We start from the raw sequence: 16894 nt of genomic DNA, 5'->3' as shown, positions 1-16894 counted from the left end.
TTCTTTGGAGGGCGCCGGAGAACACATTTGTTGACGTAAAGTGCATGAAGATATAACGTTTTAAAGCTGAAGAAGCTATCTAAATTTCATAGAAATTGTCATTGAAATTTATCTGTATTCCTTGCACAAAAAAAAAGTTATGGAAAGAATTTTGAAAAAAACGTTTTTTAGTCAAAAAATGAGTGCATGAAGATGTATCGTTCCAAAGTTGAAAAACGCTCTAAATTTCATAGATTTAAAATTTCTCTGTACCTCTTGCACAAAAAATTTTTATAATGGAATGAAATTTGAAAAAAATAGAAAAAGTTTTTTGTGCTTTTGAAGGTTATAACTAAAAAAATATGCGTTTAAGAGGTAAATTTTATAAAACAAAAATTGTTGAGGAAGATTTTCAAAATATTTTCGTTTAAAAGACGGTTGAATATCTTGAACGGTTTTTGAAATACAAGCGATACAGCAAAACTTTACATTTTGGCGGCCATCTTGTTTCCGAATGACATTGCGCCCGGACTATTTGTAGAGGAAGATTTTTAAAATATTCTTGTTCAAAAAACGGTTGTATATCTTGAACGGTTATTGAAATACAAGCGATACATCAAAACATTTTGGCGGCCATCCAGTTTCCGAGGTGTTTGCCTGTGATTTCGACTTATCATCATCACGATTCTTATTATGCTAGACCTAACGAAGAAATTGAGACATCTTCCACGGCTGTAACCCAAAAATGACCACGGGATGACATTGCGCCCGGACTATAAAGCCTGTTTGTGAGGACGGACTAAGTAGTCTAGGATTGTCAAAGTTATCAACTTATGAAATGTAATTTCAGGTATGATTCGTGTTTCTCATACGGTAATATCTAAAAAAAGTTTAAAGGGAATTTTTAAAATCAATTTTGCAAATTGATGTCTACCTAGTATTAAGTATTCTGTTAGAATCAAAATAAAACATGGCATCTGCGAATTGTTTGTTTACATCTGTACAGTCACTGTCAAAAGTAAAAATAATATATTTCTGGCAAACTGACAACATTGCAAAGCTAGAAGGGGTTAGCGCTATGTGCTTCGTCGAATGATAGAAAAGGATAGTAACACCATTTCCAATCAAGTACTGTCATTATAATGTGGACCTCACTATATTAAGCTAACTAATTAAAAAATTAATAAAAAAATTGAAAGTTCTGATATTTATTAAATTTGGGAAAGAGTGAGTTTTGGACTTTGTTCTCTCTTGATCTTTGTAAATTTGTAAATTATCTGTGCCTATATGTATATGATAAATTTAGAAGTAAAATAATATAATGTTCCCAATGGATTCAAGAATTACTTGACCGATCGGGATAAAGCTTTGAAGTTCAGTTTTTGTCAACAGTATGTTTGATCCAGAATAATGCTATACTACCCCAATATAACATCAAAAACATGACATGAAGAGTTTCTAAAACTTTCAATGTGTAACCAATTTGTGTGAATTGACCTTGATTCATTGTGTTGAATTGGGTGCAATAAAATAATTTGTTGTCAATGTTATATATACCTAAGTTTGAATACTGATGAGATATTTTCTTCTATTCTAACATACATTTATGAACCAGTAAGTTTATTCCCAGAATCTCTTACTGATTACTAAGTACACCGATTAATATCAACACTAATCGACTGCACTAAAAGCTAGATTTCACTGATCTACTCTTTCACTGAACACTACTTGAACAAGAACTAATTCGAACGGTTTCCTCGTTTTGAGCTCTCGCACCAATCCTCCACTGGCATTAGATTTATCGGAAAATTTTACATTAAATTCATTCCATCATTTGATTGTTAACTTTCATCTATTCACGAGATATTCAAATTTTATTTATAATACAGGTACAATGCACAAATAATGATATTATACAGGGCCCGCCACGGGAAACTGACGTTTTTTTTAAGTTGATATTACGCATTCGGTTGGAGTTGGTGAGGGAAGTCGATGCCAGCTCGTTACTTGTCTGACCTTGCCATTTATGTTTGTTAATTATTGTTCAGTTGCTATCATGCCCCTGTGGAACGTAGTAGAAGAGCATCGCGCTCTCGAGTATGACAGTTTTGTGCGGAGTGGTGAATCAGTTAGGGAGTTCAACGCCTCTTTCGTCTAAATGTTCAACGTTCCTCGGCATTCCGAGCCGAAATACCATAGGGATAATGCCCTAGTGGAGGTAGTTCAATAAAAAGGCACCAGGACCACATCACACAGTTCGAACTCCGGAGAACATGGAACGTGTAAGACAGGCTATATTCCGTAATCGCCTCATCTCTAGATTCGATCTGCATTGGCCCAAGACCATTCGATGTGTGATTTTTTGTTGTGGGGATTTCTAAAGTCTCGTGTGTATAAAAACAAGCCTCGTACGTTGGGCGAACTGCGACAAGCTATAGAGCTGAACGTCGCTCAGATCAATCTTCAACTATTGAAGAGAGTGAAGCAAACTTCAGAGAGCGTCTTCACATTTGTAAGGTGTGAAAATGGACACCTTCTTGATGAGATTATTTTTCGTAGGCCTACATATGTTAGTCAAATTCCATGTTTTAGCAAACTTATTTCTGCCAATTAATTATTTTTCAACTTCAAAATAGAGGAGTGTTGTCCATTTGAAAAACATTGGTTTCTCGTGGCGGGCCCTATACAATGATCGGGAGTTTATGATAATCTGGAATTTTGTTGACAGTAACTTGTCGACAATATTCCGGATTACGAGGAAATTGGCCTCTTTTCCAAGTGCAACGTTTGACTGGTTTTGACTTTCAGTGAACCATACCTACATACCTATTAATCATATAATATCAAAAATTTCAAATTATTTGACATAAGCTACTAGAAGTACTAAAATATTATTTGATTGTAGCATTTTCATTTGCCTGAAGAATGTTGATTTTTATATTCGTGTATTCTTGTACTGGTATTGGAACAGTCGAGGAAGGATTGACTGTTCCAATACCAGTATCTCTGATACTGGTGGAAACAAAAATTTCATTAATTCGATTATAGTTGGTTGAAAACTGTGGTGACAGGATCATTCAACTATGCTTGTTCTGCTTTCTTCAATTCATTTAGATAAGTTAGGTTCCAACGATTGGATTCATTAATTAACATTCATGTTCATAGGTTTCTTTTATTGATGGAGATACTCAATCAGTTGTTCCTTCTAACTTGAAAAAAAATTCAAAGTGATTATTTTTTATATAGTATCTTTTTCCAGTGACGTTTTTTTTCGGTAAAAGTTACGATATACTACAAAATTTCTTAAAAATTTTTCAGCCAGTGATTATTTCTAGCTCTTTAATAGTTTGTTATGGAGTTATGATTTTTTAATGATGTCGTTGCTGTCGCTGAGCCAAGTAACTATCATTAAAAATGAACTATAAAATCGATTTTCCACGACTACTCATGATAAAGACTTGCAAATGGTCTCATTCTCTTCGTTACAACAAGCCAAATAACAATATTCATGATGAAGCAACGAAAATAATTTTCATAATTGAAAAATTTAAGATGGCGGGTATAACTGACAGAATTTTCTATATTGATCGCTTTTCAGTTGTAGTGAGAGATATCGGTTCGATTCCACCACCGAAGTGTTTCAAACTACCCAAAATATAAATTTCGAGAAAATAAAATCATTTATTTTAAGTACTCTCTCATCTCTCAATGATTAATATAACTCACTTCCCACTCAATGATAATTTCACTTTCCACTCTGTATGTATTTACAGTGGACATAACCTAATATTACTGAGACAGTGTTGTAGAATCTTCCCAAAGCTTCAAAATGACATCTAGTTAAGGGCTGTAAGTTCATTTTCCACGGCTGGAGCATCATTGGAAAAAGAGAGAAAAGTACTGTTTCAAGCGGAAATCACGCTTTCTCCTGCGTGATTTCCTGCGTGATAGGTGTGTGCAAAACCTTATAAAAAACTCCGATGATGTAGTCAATAAGATGGAGAAAACAGCATTGAATTGAATTCAGAAATTTATTCTTCATTTTTAATTGTGTTTGTATTTGTTGTTATCAAATTTTCAATTCGTTTTTTTTACAGACAAGGACCAATAGGATACCAACCACATCATCATCATCATCTTCATCATCAGACTCACCTATCCCCCGACCACGTAGAGCTGTTAGTGTGAGTACTTCTTTTATTCATAATTTTTAATTCATGGAATCTATTCATGAATGGTAGGGAGTTTTTTCACCTTTCTTATCGAAGTATTCCCAATGTTTGGGGAATATAGAATATAGTGTGACAATTCTTCTATAGGCTATAATAGGTTGAAAGTTTCAAACTAAACATTTTGCCATTATACTTTGAAAAAGCTAGGCCTATTTTGAACGTATCAAGTTTAATGTATAATGAAAACTGAGCACAGCATAAAAACATCAAATCACTATTTTTTATCATCATTTTAAATTTAGAATAGAAATTGAAGTGTTTCATACTGTTTTGTAATAATAATAATTTATTATTAGCCTATTAATTATATATTATTGTAACAATGTAATATTTTATTACTGTAATAATAAAATAATCATTGATCTATTAATATATTCAATTCTATAATAAATTATTCTCGAATAAATGAATAATCTTCAATCATTAAATAAAATATTTTCCCAAACATATGAAAATTCAAAGCTTAGAAAATTATCAATTTGCTGATCAAAATGTTTGGCATTATTATTTGTCTGGTTAAAGCGGGCCATTCACTATCCGATATTTGTCGTTTAATTGGACGTAGGAACGGGTGTGGGGTTGTGGGCGGGACTAATACTGTCGTAAGTGTTGTGAACTGTTGAACTGACTTGGCCGACCGCGGAAGGTCAGTCGCCGCCTTGTCGCCTAGTCTGAGTCAGGTTCGATCTGCAACGTGAGTGCGATGTTTGACTAACCAGCCGAAGCGTCAGTGGTGAAAGATCCAAAGTAGTTGAAACAAACTGGCCCGCTTTAGGACGTTGGGTTTTGTTTTTTGCGTTGCCGACCACGATCGGGTCGTGCTCGAACTAAATGGCCGACTGCTTCTGTGTTAAATCGTTAAAGCGTTTTCGTTTATCCAAAGTATCACTGCGGACCGAACATAGTACGCATTCGATTGCGGCAGTATTCCTTCAGAAGCAGTTGTCCATCATCCGCAGGGAATATCGACCTCAAATATATTGTAGAAGATAGCAGGCTATAGTAAACAAGACTGGGAAACCCAAATAAAATTCTTCAAAGTAATAACATAATATAATACAATCAGAATGGTCAAGATTGATAGTTGCATGGAATGTATTGAGAAAATAGAAATCGTGGAGAAAATCTATGAGTACGAAGAAATTTATAGCATAATTTGAATTACTTTTTCAACAAGTCACAATTGAAGCTTTTTGTTCAGACAATCTATAAAATGGAATGTTATAGTTCATCATGCTCTTCTTTTTTCAATAGAAAGAGCTTTGATAATTTCCATATTAATCCATTATTCATATCCATTATCAATAACTACATAATATGAACATTATATTATACAGTAATATATAACAAAAAACAAAATTAAGAATATGAAATCTAATATAAAAATTTGTGATGCTTTTGTGATACTTTTTTATTTAATTGAAATAATTTATAATTAATATAATGGCAGATAACGTTATTTTGGTCTGAGTGTGTGAAGTTTGACATTGCGACCGAGTCGTGCGGTCGACGTCAGCAGTTCACGCAAAACCTCCCATCTTGAATCAAATGTTTCCGTCAGAAGGCTCACCAAAATTCAAGATTGATAAATTAATATTTAATTGAGGAATATTGCTCTATTTTATTATTTAACTATTATCAATCCATTATTTCAACTTCATAGATAAGTTTCAATACAACTATCAATAACAATTTATTTTCCCTGGTACTCTTGCTAATAATACTCCTTGTATTTTGAAAAACACTCAATTTTTAGCTTCAACCATCATTACCAACTTCATTGTCCTCACTTAGAGATTTCACACAATGATATAAGTTGATGAGATCATGTTCTATGAGAATCGCCCGTTAGATGCACTCAATTTGGTGGAGAGGCGCGTATAAGGATCTCCTCCTACCACAGCTACCTCTTTTCGGCTCGTCAAGGCGGTTCAAAATCATGTATCATAAGTCAAATTCGATGGAAAAATGGGAAATTTATTTCTGAGTGTACTTAAACTTCATATTTTCATACACAATATAATGGTCAATTTCTATTTTCAAAGTATATCGATAACCCGTTTTTATAAAAATTACTTGATTCCGAATTGTAGAATAAAATCTTCTCTTTTATTTGTTGTAAGCGATTTATTAAAAAATATTTTCGTGAAGTACGATCAGACCGATAAAAAAACAAGATCTTTTAATGCGGGTGATGCCTACATGAGATTTTTACTTGTGCGTGGGTAATGGGAAGTGCGAGGGTGAATTATGAGATGATCAAACGTCCATGCCTATTTGATAGGATTCGGCGGGACTCGAACCCGCGACCAGGTAGCACTAGCAGACTGAAGGATGCATCGCCTTAGTCAACGTCGGCTATCTGGCCGGCAATATTGAAGATACTTTGCTCATGTTCGCAATCTCGGCAGTTCTATGTTAGGAAACAGTGGCTCAACATGAATTTAAGGCAACGGAGCTCTTAGAGCATGAAATTCTCTACAATTTGGAATCAACCATGAGATTCTATGATGTATCAGACACGTTTTAGAGACTCTTGATTAACAGTAAAATCGAGGAAAGAATGGAAAAACTAAAATAGCAATTTTTATAGGTTGTAACTTTTAAATGGTATTTAAATCGAAAGTGAAGTGAGAAGAGGAGAAAATTCTTCACATCCTTCACTAGATTTTAAATTTTTATCTGAAGTATTTCACAAGATACGCAGCTTTGAATATAGAAATTGGTCATTATTTTGTGTTTGGATATATATGGATTGAAGTACATTCAACAATAAATTTCCCATTTCTCTCACGAATTTGACTTATACATAGTTTTTGGGGCTGTATCTAGCACAAAGAGATTTTGCATGAAAAAAATGGTTCTGGACTTTTCTTATGTATCCAAACAATATATTAAAAAATAAGAACTACTATATAATTTACAAGGAGCTATGTATATAGTTACTGGACTATTATGGAATATAACTGTCAAATGGATTGAATAACTCCAATTTAAAGTTACAAAAGTGCATCATAAAATTGTTCTATTCAAATTTATTATACTAGAGTGGATTCTACAATCATTAGAAACAAAAAATATCCACAATAAATGCATACTCTATTGTAAAAAAATAAATAATATGCAATCAAAATTCGGGAATGGAATAGTAAGGGCTATAAACCTGTTTTTCCGTTTTCAATCATTTTATAAGCTGTTTTGTCAGTGTTGTTGTTAAATAAATGGGCTTTTATATGAATAAATGAAAAGGTTCATTAAATAAATAAATTTATATAAGCATAATTATGTTTTAGTTAATGAATTGATATCAGGCGCTTGAAGATAACTTTTGTCTCTGTTATTTTTAGAGAACGATCTCTGCTGTTAGCGAAACGACGTCAGACTCCAGCTCGGAGGATGAACAAGTCGTTGGTGAGTATCATCTAAATTACTGAAAAATTGATCCTAGTAATTTAAAGAAATTGTCTTTAGTCATCAAGACTTGAACAAAATGAATTTGAACAATCGATTTTTGCAGTGTAATGATCTCAATTCATTCGTGGCTGCCTTGAACATTTTCACTCGATTTGAACATTTGATGCTATTATTTCTTGACAAATATTCAAATGAGTGAATCAGTAAAGATAAAACGATCTATCTATTTCATTCATTTACACAAGACAAAATCAGTTAATTTTTTCATAAAAATAATATAAAATATAATATAAAAACACAATATTTTTTTTTATTTGTTGTACAATTATCGCACCCATGTGAGAAGGCACAACAAGGCTTATGCCAAAAAATTAATCTTTATTTACAGTGTCACACACGTATATTTATTATTATTAACAATACTTGAATGTCTTCTGATCTTCAATTAATTGCTATAGAGATGTGTTCTACTATTCATTGTAAATTTTAGTTTCAAGTAATCTACGAACTACCAATCAACTTCATGACATGGATATTTTTAATATATAATTATATACATGGATATTTTTAATATTTTATAGATGAGTTCTATTGACATAATACAATAAATGTTTAGTATTTATCATTTTTACATAAGCATTGGCATTAGTTTGATTTTTTTTTAATTCTAGTTGAAGGAGATGAAAACGACTGGGAAGATGTTGAATCTGAAGAGGAGATTAAAGCAACTAAGAAGACGAAACCGGTATGTTCTTACATAAAACATCCTGCTCAACTTGCTAGCTTTACTGTATTCAGTTTTCACTGCCACTGCAACATTATAGTAACACCAATTATATGAACTTTATATTAACAACTATGAGATGCCATTCGTTCAATCAAACATTCAGGTAGTTTATTAACAAGAAATCAAAGCGTGAAGTAATGCATGATGAACATGAACATATTATCATGTTTATCATGCACATACACATGTTCATCATCAACGAGATGCTTCTAGCATAAAATAAACAACCAATAAGTATAAATAAATCACTAGAAATTTACAAATTTTAATGACTAAAATAATTTAACCTCAAGTAGAGTAGCGAAAAAATAATCAAAAACATCGGAGATACCTAACCTCAAAAAAATTTACTCTAAGCAAGCGTTCAGCTGTGATGACACAACAATGTATGACGACTGTGTATCATGCAATATTCAGGCCCGGTTGCACAAAAGCCGGTTAAATTTTAACCGTGATTAATTTCACGAGAACCAATCAGAGAAGGGCTTTTAGAAAATACGGCTTCTCTGATTGGTTCTCGTGAAAATAATCACGGTTAAAATTTAACCGGCTTTTGTGCAACCGGCACTTGGGTAATTAGTGTGTTGTCATGCAAGTTGTCAGTTGTGGGTAATGTCTTTTTATAATCTTATTTAAACTTGATATAAACTTTATATGTTATATAAATTGATATGCTAATAGTGATTGATATAGTTAAGTTAGGAAAACATGCTTGGAATGGTGTAGAGGGCGCAGATTAGGCGAACAATGACTGGCGTTCTTCTTAAGAGTCCACTCACTACACTAGCGTAAATCTGACATTTTTAGTGTAAAATACAGGCCGCCAACTGAGATTCTTTTGCATTGTACAACAGCCATCATCGTACAAGATGCGAAGAAAAATCACTTGATATTTTATCAAAATACTGTATGATCAAATTATTCAAATCATCGTATCCCATGTATCATTGTTGGGAGACCCAATTAAATTTCATCTTATATCGGCCAGGGCCTTGGTGTGTGTCTTGTACCTGTACAGCGGCGTTAGGGAGTGAATAAAGTAGTACGCATTCGCTTTCTTTCTGTTGCAGTCTGGACTGAACCGACAGCGAACAGTTAGTTTTAGTTTAGACAACCATAGCGTTTTCTTTACTAGCCAACCCTTTTCTCGTGAATCATCATCTTGCAACTTTCGTTATATTATATGTTGATTCTAGAATGTTTTAATTGTTTTGTGTATTTATTTTTAAGAATGGTTTGTACTTACTTTATACTGTTATTATTTTGTCATGTTATTAAATGATTAAACTTCCATCTCCCAATTAGGAGGTGAAAGTGGAAGTGAAAATTTCAAGTGGTTAACTTCAATCCAGTATAACCTATAAGTGGTTTGCTCAACTAGGCTATGGAAGTGACATTGGGTATTACCGCGAGCCAGAACATCCAAAAAGTCCTCTGCCAATAAAATCCATAAAATTAATGTTTTAATGTGTATTTTAAAAACATATTATAAATGTTATATCGGTTATGATGAGATATATAAATAAATATAATCTGTTTTCTTCACATTCCATTTTCATTTTCCTTTCACAACACTTTAAAGCATTTGTTGTACTCTTTTGATAGGTACTACCTGCGCTAGCATCGAGTTCTGATAGTGATGATCCTTCGGCAGAACCATGTCCGATCTGTTTGAGGAAGTTGACCACTCAGGAGATTGGCACGCCCGAATCGTGTGATCATAGTTTCTGTTTAACATGTCTTCAACAATGGGCTAAGGTATTAACTTTTCTCAATTCCTATTCTAGAAATACAACATCAATTGTCAATTTAAATCATCTGCGGAATTTATTTGTAAGTTGGAATTTTGAAAGGCCTAAATTGAATTTAAACCAACCCTTGTTGAAAAAGAGACTTGTTTAAAAATTCATGTTGGAAGAGTATACATATTTTCTATCAAGTACACAGAGGTGTTCTTGCCATCGAACCATATAATATGTAGATATTATCTATTCATTAATTGAAAATTAAAACAACTAGGAATCAAAATTACTCTTACATGAATATTTTACTCGTTTGTTTTTGTTTCATGTTGAAAGTGAAGATACTATGCAAAATACTTTTATTTTTGTGACTTCTTTTTATTTCGCCACCAGCTCGTCATTTTCAGTGAGAACACAGCTTCCCTCTCTTCCCTATCTTTGTTCCCACTGATTCGTTTCCCACGTTCGTTTCGGTCTCTGTTTCCACTTCTCATTTTTGAATTTTTATTCCTAGGCTATGTTTGTTACCAGTATCATCATCTTTGTTAATTTTAGCCAGAAATAAGTATTCTTAACATTCTTTATGAATTCTCCCTTACCTAGTGATGATACATAATTCACAATTATTTTGGTAAGACTGTGGTCGAGAAGTCTCATTATGTGGCCATAAAATTTTAGACGTCTTTTCCTGATGTATTTCTCAATGTTGGAATATCCTTCTATTTATTATTAGTAACGAAGCAAAGTATTATTGCTGTATTTCAGTAAAATATACTATCCGATGTAAAATTTCAAGGAATACAATGTTTATGTGTTTTATCACAATTATACTCCTGTTTTGTATCACTTGAAAATAACCGTAGTTCATTATTAATTGGAGTTTTGAAGGATTAGTTCGGTGATGATTCATTTTTTATTAATTTTACAAACCAGCCCAGTATAGTTCTTACTTTATCTTTGAAGCTATAATAAATAGACCTTGAATGATGAGGGAATCAAATACCAGTTTCGTATATAATACAATTTCGCATATTATTAACTTCAAATAATTTTCCTGTAATAATACTCCCCCCCCCTCCACAGATGTAAAGAAAGTGGAATATTTTTTATAACTTTGAAACGTAACGAAAATCTTAGAAATATGACATTCTCATAGTGAGAATCTGATTTCATTCAACTTATTGGGAAAATATTCTAAATTTATAAATTATGTTTTTTCCAGAATGTAAATACGTGTCCAGTTGATAGGCAACACTTCTCTATGATTCTGGTTAGGAAATCTGGTAGTGATGAAATACTTAGATCCATCAGAGTTGAAAATGTAGAAGTTGTAGAGGTGGTGGACGTTGTGGATGATCCAACAGCCTGCGAGGTAAAGTATTTATTGTAATTATTTCATTATTTCAACATGCCATAAAAAGTGATTAATACTTATGGAAAAGGATAGTAATTTGTTGAATAATTTTGAGAGCATATATTATCGTAACCATGTTCGTACTAATGAATAAAAATACTTGACAGTACCACTTATCATTATTATTTAAAAAATTATGTACTTATAAACTTATCAATAATACCGGGTCACCCAGAATAACGGGAACTTTTAAAAAAGTCATAAAACAAAAGTGGGAAGGGCAAAAATGATTTTATTTAAACTAATGTAAAGTTTAAGACTTGCCATTGAAAATTATTAATCAAATTTATCACTTTTTGATAATTACTTCATTAAGATGGCTTCCTCCTGCATGAATACACTATTGAAATCTGTGTTGAGATTTCTGAGCGATTGCAGTAACATTTCAGCTGGGATATTGTTAATTTAATTGTCTGTTATGATTCAACCACAGTTATTGGTCAAGTTGTGAAAACTTGATTTTGAGATAGCTCCACAAACAGAAAATCGCAGGTGGACAGATCCGCCATGGGACCAGGAAACGCAACCTAAACGTGATTACACGGTTACCTCACTCGCACAGTTGCCATTAACTGCCGTGCAGTGTGGATTTCGCTTACAATTTGATCAATAATATTGAATTAATATTTTTTATATTTGTAACATTTTATTGTGTTTTATTTGTTTCAAATTCTTTGTAATTTTGTTTTGTCTTGGTATGTGTGTTTTTAATAATAATAATAAATAAATTAAAACTTCAAAATGAAATCCGCGATATCCCAGATGAGATATTGCAGCGATCAATGAGGAATCGTCAACACAGATTTGAACAATGTATTCGTTCAGGAGGAAGCCATTTAAATGAAGTAATTGTCTAAAATTGATAGATGTTATTAACCCTTCAGAGACACACTTACTTTATGCTAACACAGTAGACACAATGGGGTGTTGCACACCCCAATTTAATTTTGCATTTTTCTTTGAAAAATATGAAAAAACTAATACTTAAACCATACTTTATCATTTGTTAATCATTTTTGTTCCAAGTGCATACAGAAATCAAAAGTAAAGCACTGCTTATAAATATTTATACTAATTTTAGAAGTACGTATGTTCCGCCTAAGTGTTGGAGCTCCTAATCCGGTTTGAACGAATGGCTTGATCATTGCCAATGACAACTTCATCAAAAACCCACATTTCTTAATTTTATTGTTTTGAATCTCAAGTTGTAGAGCATCATAGCTTTTATTCCAATCTGATTCATCATCCCATACCACATTCGTAGTGTCAATACAAGTAACACTTTGTAATAAAAGTGTTTGATAAAAGTCCTACGTAAAAGACACTCTGGGGTGTTAGACAAGATGAGCTGGTGACCTAGTAGAATGCTATTACTGACTGGAAGTGGTGGAGAGTAGTTGACAATACTACAAACCTAATTTAGACTGGGCATAAATTCCCATCTGTTCGATATTGTCAACTACAGAAAAGAAAAAAATCCCTGGGGTGTAAAACACCCCAGTGGTGTCTCTTTAGGGTTAATAGTTATTAAATGGCAAGCCTTGAACTTCACATTAGTTAAAATAAAATCATTTTTGCTCTTCCCTCTTTTGTTTTATGGCGTTTTTAAAAGTTGCCGTTATTCTGGGTCACCCGTTATTATCAAAATACCGAGAAACTGATTTTAGCTGCTTTGTCATTAATCTTTTAGAACAAAGCGACTAGTTCAGATGAACAACGATGAAACAACATTGTAATTTCCTCGTTATTTAAATATTACACAAACAAATCATATCATTCACAACATCGCCTCCCCACTACTATTAAAAACATACAAAATAACATACAAATGGTGTATTAGTAGACATGAAAAAATATATTATGAATTAGATCTAATTCTTATTTTAGGTGTTGATAGATTGTGAAAACTCACATACGCCGTGGTGAGATTCTAATAGTGGTCTAATAACTCTACATGATTGTGTTGTGTTATGTAATTAAAAATTTCATAGAGATGATCGACGAATAATAATACTCAATGAAGTAAGAGTATCTTATTAGGGTAATAAGGGTTGCAAATTGTTAGATGATAATTATGCTCTAGGTATGTAGTGTTTCCCATTCACGAACCAAATTAATTCTCCGATAAGCTTTGACCTAAATATTATTATTTTTTTGATCTGCCTGAAGATCTGCTGAAAATAGATTTAATTGCTGAATTGGTTGCGATTAGATTGAGAGTCATACTACGATCCATTGTTGCAAATGCTCTTTCTATAGTGAGATTCACTTTGAACTGCCACTGCCTGAGCCCTGAGCCACTGCCTCAACTGAACTGGTTGAAAGGAAAACCTTGTTGTTATTAATTAGTTATGCTGACAGTGTATTCCTTGCTATAGAATAATATTGTTCTCAAACATAGTTGATTTATATCAATAATTTTATTGTATTTTCAATATTTATGAATATTTTTAAATAATTGTTAAAAAAATATATTTTGCAATAATTTCATCGATTTTTCCTCATCCAATTCTTTTTGCGAAAGTATCTATTTAATTTGAGTAGATACCAATATTATATCTGAGAATAGTCAGTTTGAGAAAACATCAGATGTAAATAAGCCTAGTCGGTTTTATCTCGGAAGTAATTACATGTAAATGATGATAGCGAGTTTAAATAATTATTATTGAGAAACAGTAAAATGCAAATGTAAAAGTTATAAATTTAAAATGAGAATACTATTCACTGGCGTCACTTGCTCTAGCCTCATTCATTTTAGATTCTTCATTCTAGCAGAAAGCGATTCTGTATTTGATGAACAAGTTCAGCTTCGTTACTGTCATTTTTCAGTAATTACAAATCTCATTATCAAAAATTGAAATAATTCTTTATCAAATAAAATTCACTATTCTCAATTACAAGTCATAACTTCTCAAATGGAATTGACTTTTGTCATTTTCTCATTACTCCTAACATTTTCTCAAATACAAATGACCATTCTCAACTGCAATTGATACTTTCTTAAATAATTTATTGGAAAAGGAGTTGAACAGATGTCTGTTCACTAATACTGCAAACGTATTCTGCATGACTTCTTCCTCATGATAGTAATTATTTTGAATTTGATTTGCTGTATAAAACAATTAATGAACAATAACTATTAGTCATCTTGAACATGAAACATTGATTCAATAATTGATTTATTGTAAAATAATTTTCAAGTTATCTCTATTATTACCGCGACCGATTACCGTATTCGAATTACTGGTTCCACTTATAATGGCGTTGCAATCTTATCTGTATTTTAATTGGAAAATAATATTATTTTCAATTTATTAAAAATATAAACATGTAATATATTGTTATTCAATATCTTGTTCATGTCTCATTTGTCAAGATGATCTGTACTATTCCTGTCTTATTCAGTGAGCAGGCTTGTAAACACTCGCACACTGATTAAACATTTTGCCATTGAATATCCCTTTCCTCCAGTATAGGATTTAAATAATTAAATGTTATTATAATTAAAATGCAAGCAAGCAATCTGATTAATAAAATGTACATAATATTTAAAAATACAATATACAAAATTGACCACAAATGTAAAGGAAATTTAATCTTTTTGGAGATTAACTCACTCAACTATGGGAAACCCATGTACTAGAGCAGGTGTAATAGTAATGCATTTTGAGTGGGGGTGCAAATACTTGGGGTAAGTGAGCTCACATATTGTTCGAAATGATGTTTTCTATATAATGTCTTCCATTTAATGTTATTTATCACTTTTATGCCAATTATTATTTATCACTGTTATAAGGCATTAATAACTGGATGATGTTTGTTTGGGGCAGATCTGCGGGGAGAGCGACAGAGAAGATAGGCTGATGCTGTGCGACGGCTGCAATCGCGGCTATCACCTGGAGTGCATGACCCCACCCCTCGACCACGTGCCCATCGAGGAGTGGTACTGTCCCGACTGTAACGACTACTTCATCATTCCAAATGAGGTGCTCCGAAATTTATTTGACATATATCCACAATACAGGCTTTAAGGTTTTATCAATCCTTCCTCAATCACTGTGCTTGTCATCCTAATTTCCATGTGATACTTCACAATTCTAATGACTCATGAATCTAAATTGAAGTTTTCCGAAATTGATTTAAATACAGATTATAAGGTATTTTAGCCTCCAATGATGAATCCTTCCTGCTCTTCAAACACGTTGCCTGTGATCCTAAATTTCACCTCTAGGATTTAGCCATCAAATTCTTAGTTTCTCTAATGACAAACATGAAACTATAGTCTTATCTTATATTCCAAAATATACTAATTTCTGGAAATGCTGCATTGACATGGTGTACAGAATTAACTATGTATTCTATGGTAGAATAACCTATTATAAATTATCTGTCTTCCCGTCTCTTGTTTCGGATTTTTTGTTTTTTAATAAATTAATGCTTTTAAAAATGAATAGTGTTCAATAAATTCTTAAGTTGATATTCAATCTTAGTTTTTCAACGGGTTACTTGTATTTTTTTAGGTTCTCATAGAATTTATTTTGTATTGATTTACAGTTGAAAATTTCAAATATTTTTCGAAATTGGAGAATATTATTTAAAATAATCTTTTTTTGCTTTTCACAGTGATGAAATTCTCTTCAAAAACCATTCCAAAAAAAATGAAGTTGATAAGTTTTTTGTGTGGAAAATACAAAATTTCCAATAATAAAATCCTCATTTACGTTTTGAAGTTGAAGTCTACCTTTTGTTTGAAAACTAATTTTTTATATTTTTATTCCTTTCAAGAATGTTTTATGTACTAATGCTTTTAGATATTGAGAAGAAATTTTTTTATACCAATGTATTCAATTTAATAATAACTTGAGACTTTTGTAAATTTGAATTCTTTGGCGATGATTAAATTCTTAGTAGGGTTCCTTGTTATGCGAAATTCAATGTATTCTCAATGTAGAGCCTATTTTGTGAATCCAACTGTGTTCAGCGTATAATAGTGTTTCCAGTGGCGGATCTAGGTTTGTGGTGTCCCTGAGGCCTAATTAACCGTGTTTGGGACTGAGGCGAGTATTTATTGCATTCTCAAGTGTAAAAATGAATTATTTTGCAGTAAAGAAGCAACATTTTGCGGTTATGATATTATTGCCCAGGCACCTACCCTGGATCCGCCCTGGTATTCGTTTACTGCTTGTCAATTATTATCCATATTCGTTAACAGCTATTGATTGTCAACAATAACAGAGTAGATGTCAGTAAAATGTTCATACAAAATACAAGTTCAGTATTTTATTACGTTCAAATTCTCAACTACCATGGTTAAATTTTATGGTTA

General features: G+C 32.3%; 1 protein-coding gene across 1 annotated transcript in view; it reads left to right on the top strand.

Annotated features, from left to right (window-relative positions):
- The window catches only part of LOC111045506 (serine/arginine repetitive matrix protein 2-like), a 92236-nt gene that overhangs the window by 49898 nt on the left and 25444 nt on the right, over positions 1 to 16894 (top strand). The window contains 6 exon segments of the mRNA XM_039432495.1: positions 4077 to 4163; positions 7559 to 7622; positions 8297 to 8370; positions 10018 to 10170; positions 11377 to 11526; positions 15399 to 15554. Coding sequence (XP_039288429.1) covers positions 4077 to 4163; positions 7559 to 7622; positions 8297 to 8370; positions 10018 to 10170; positions 11377 to 11526; positions 15399 to 15554 — 684 coding nt within the window.

Source organism: Nilaparvata lugens, chromosome 7 (assembly GCF_014356525.2).
Source record: "Nilaparvata lugens isolate BPH chromosome 7, ASM1435652v1, whole genome shotgun sequence".
NCBI classification, from domain to species: Eukaryota; Metazoa; Arthropoda; class Insecta; order Hemiptera; family Delphacidae; genus Nilaparvata; species Nilaparvata lugens.
This window is presented reverse-complemented; position numbering and strand designations above follow the sequence as displayed.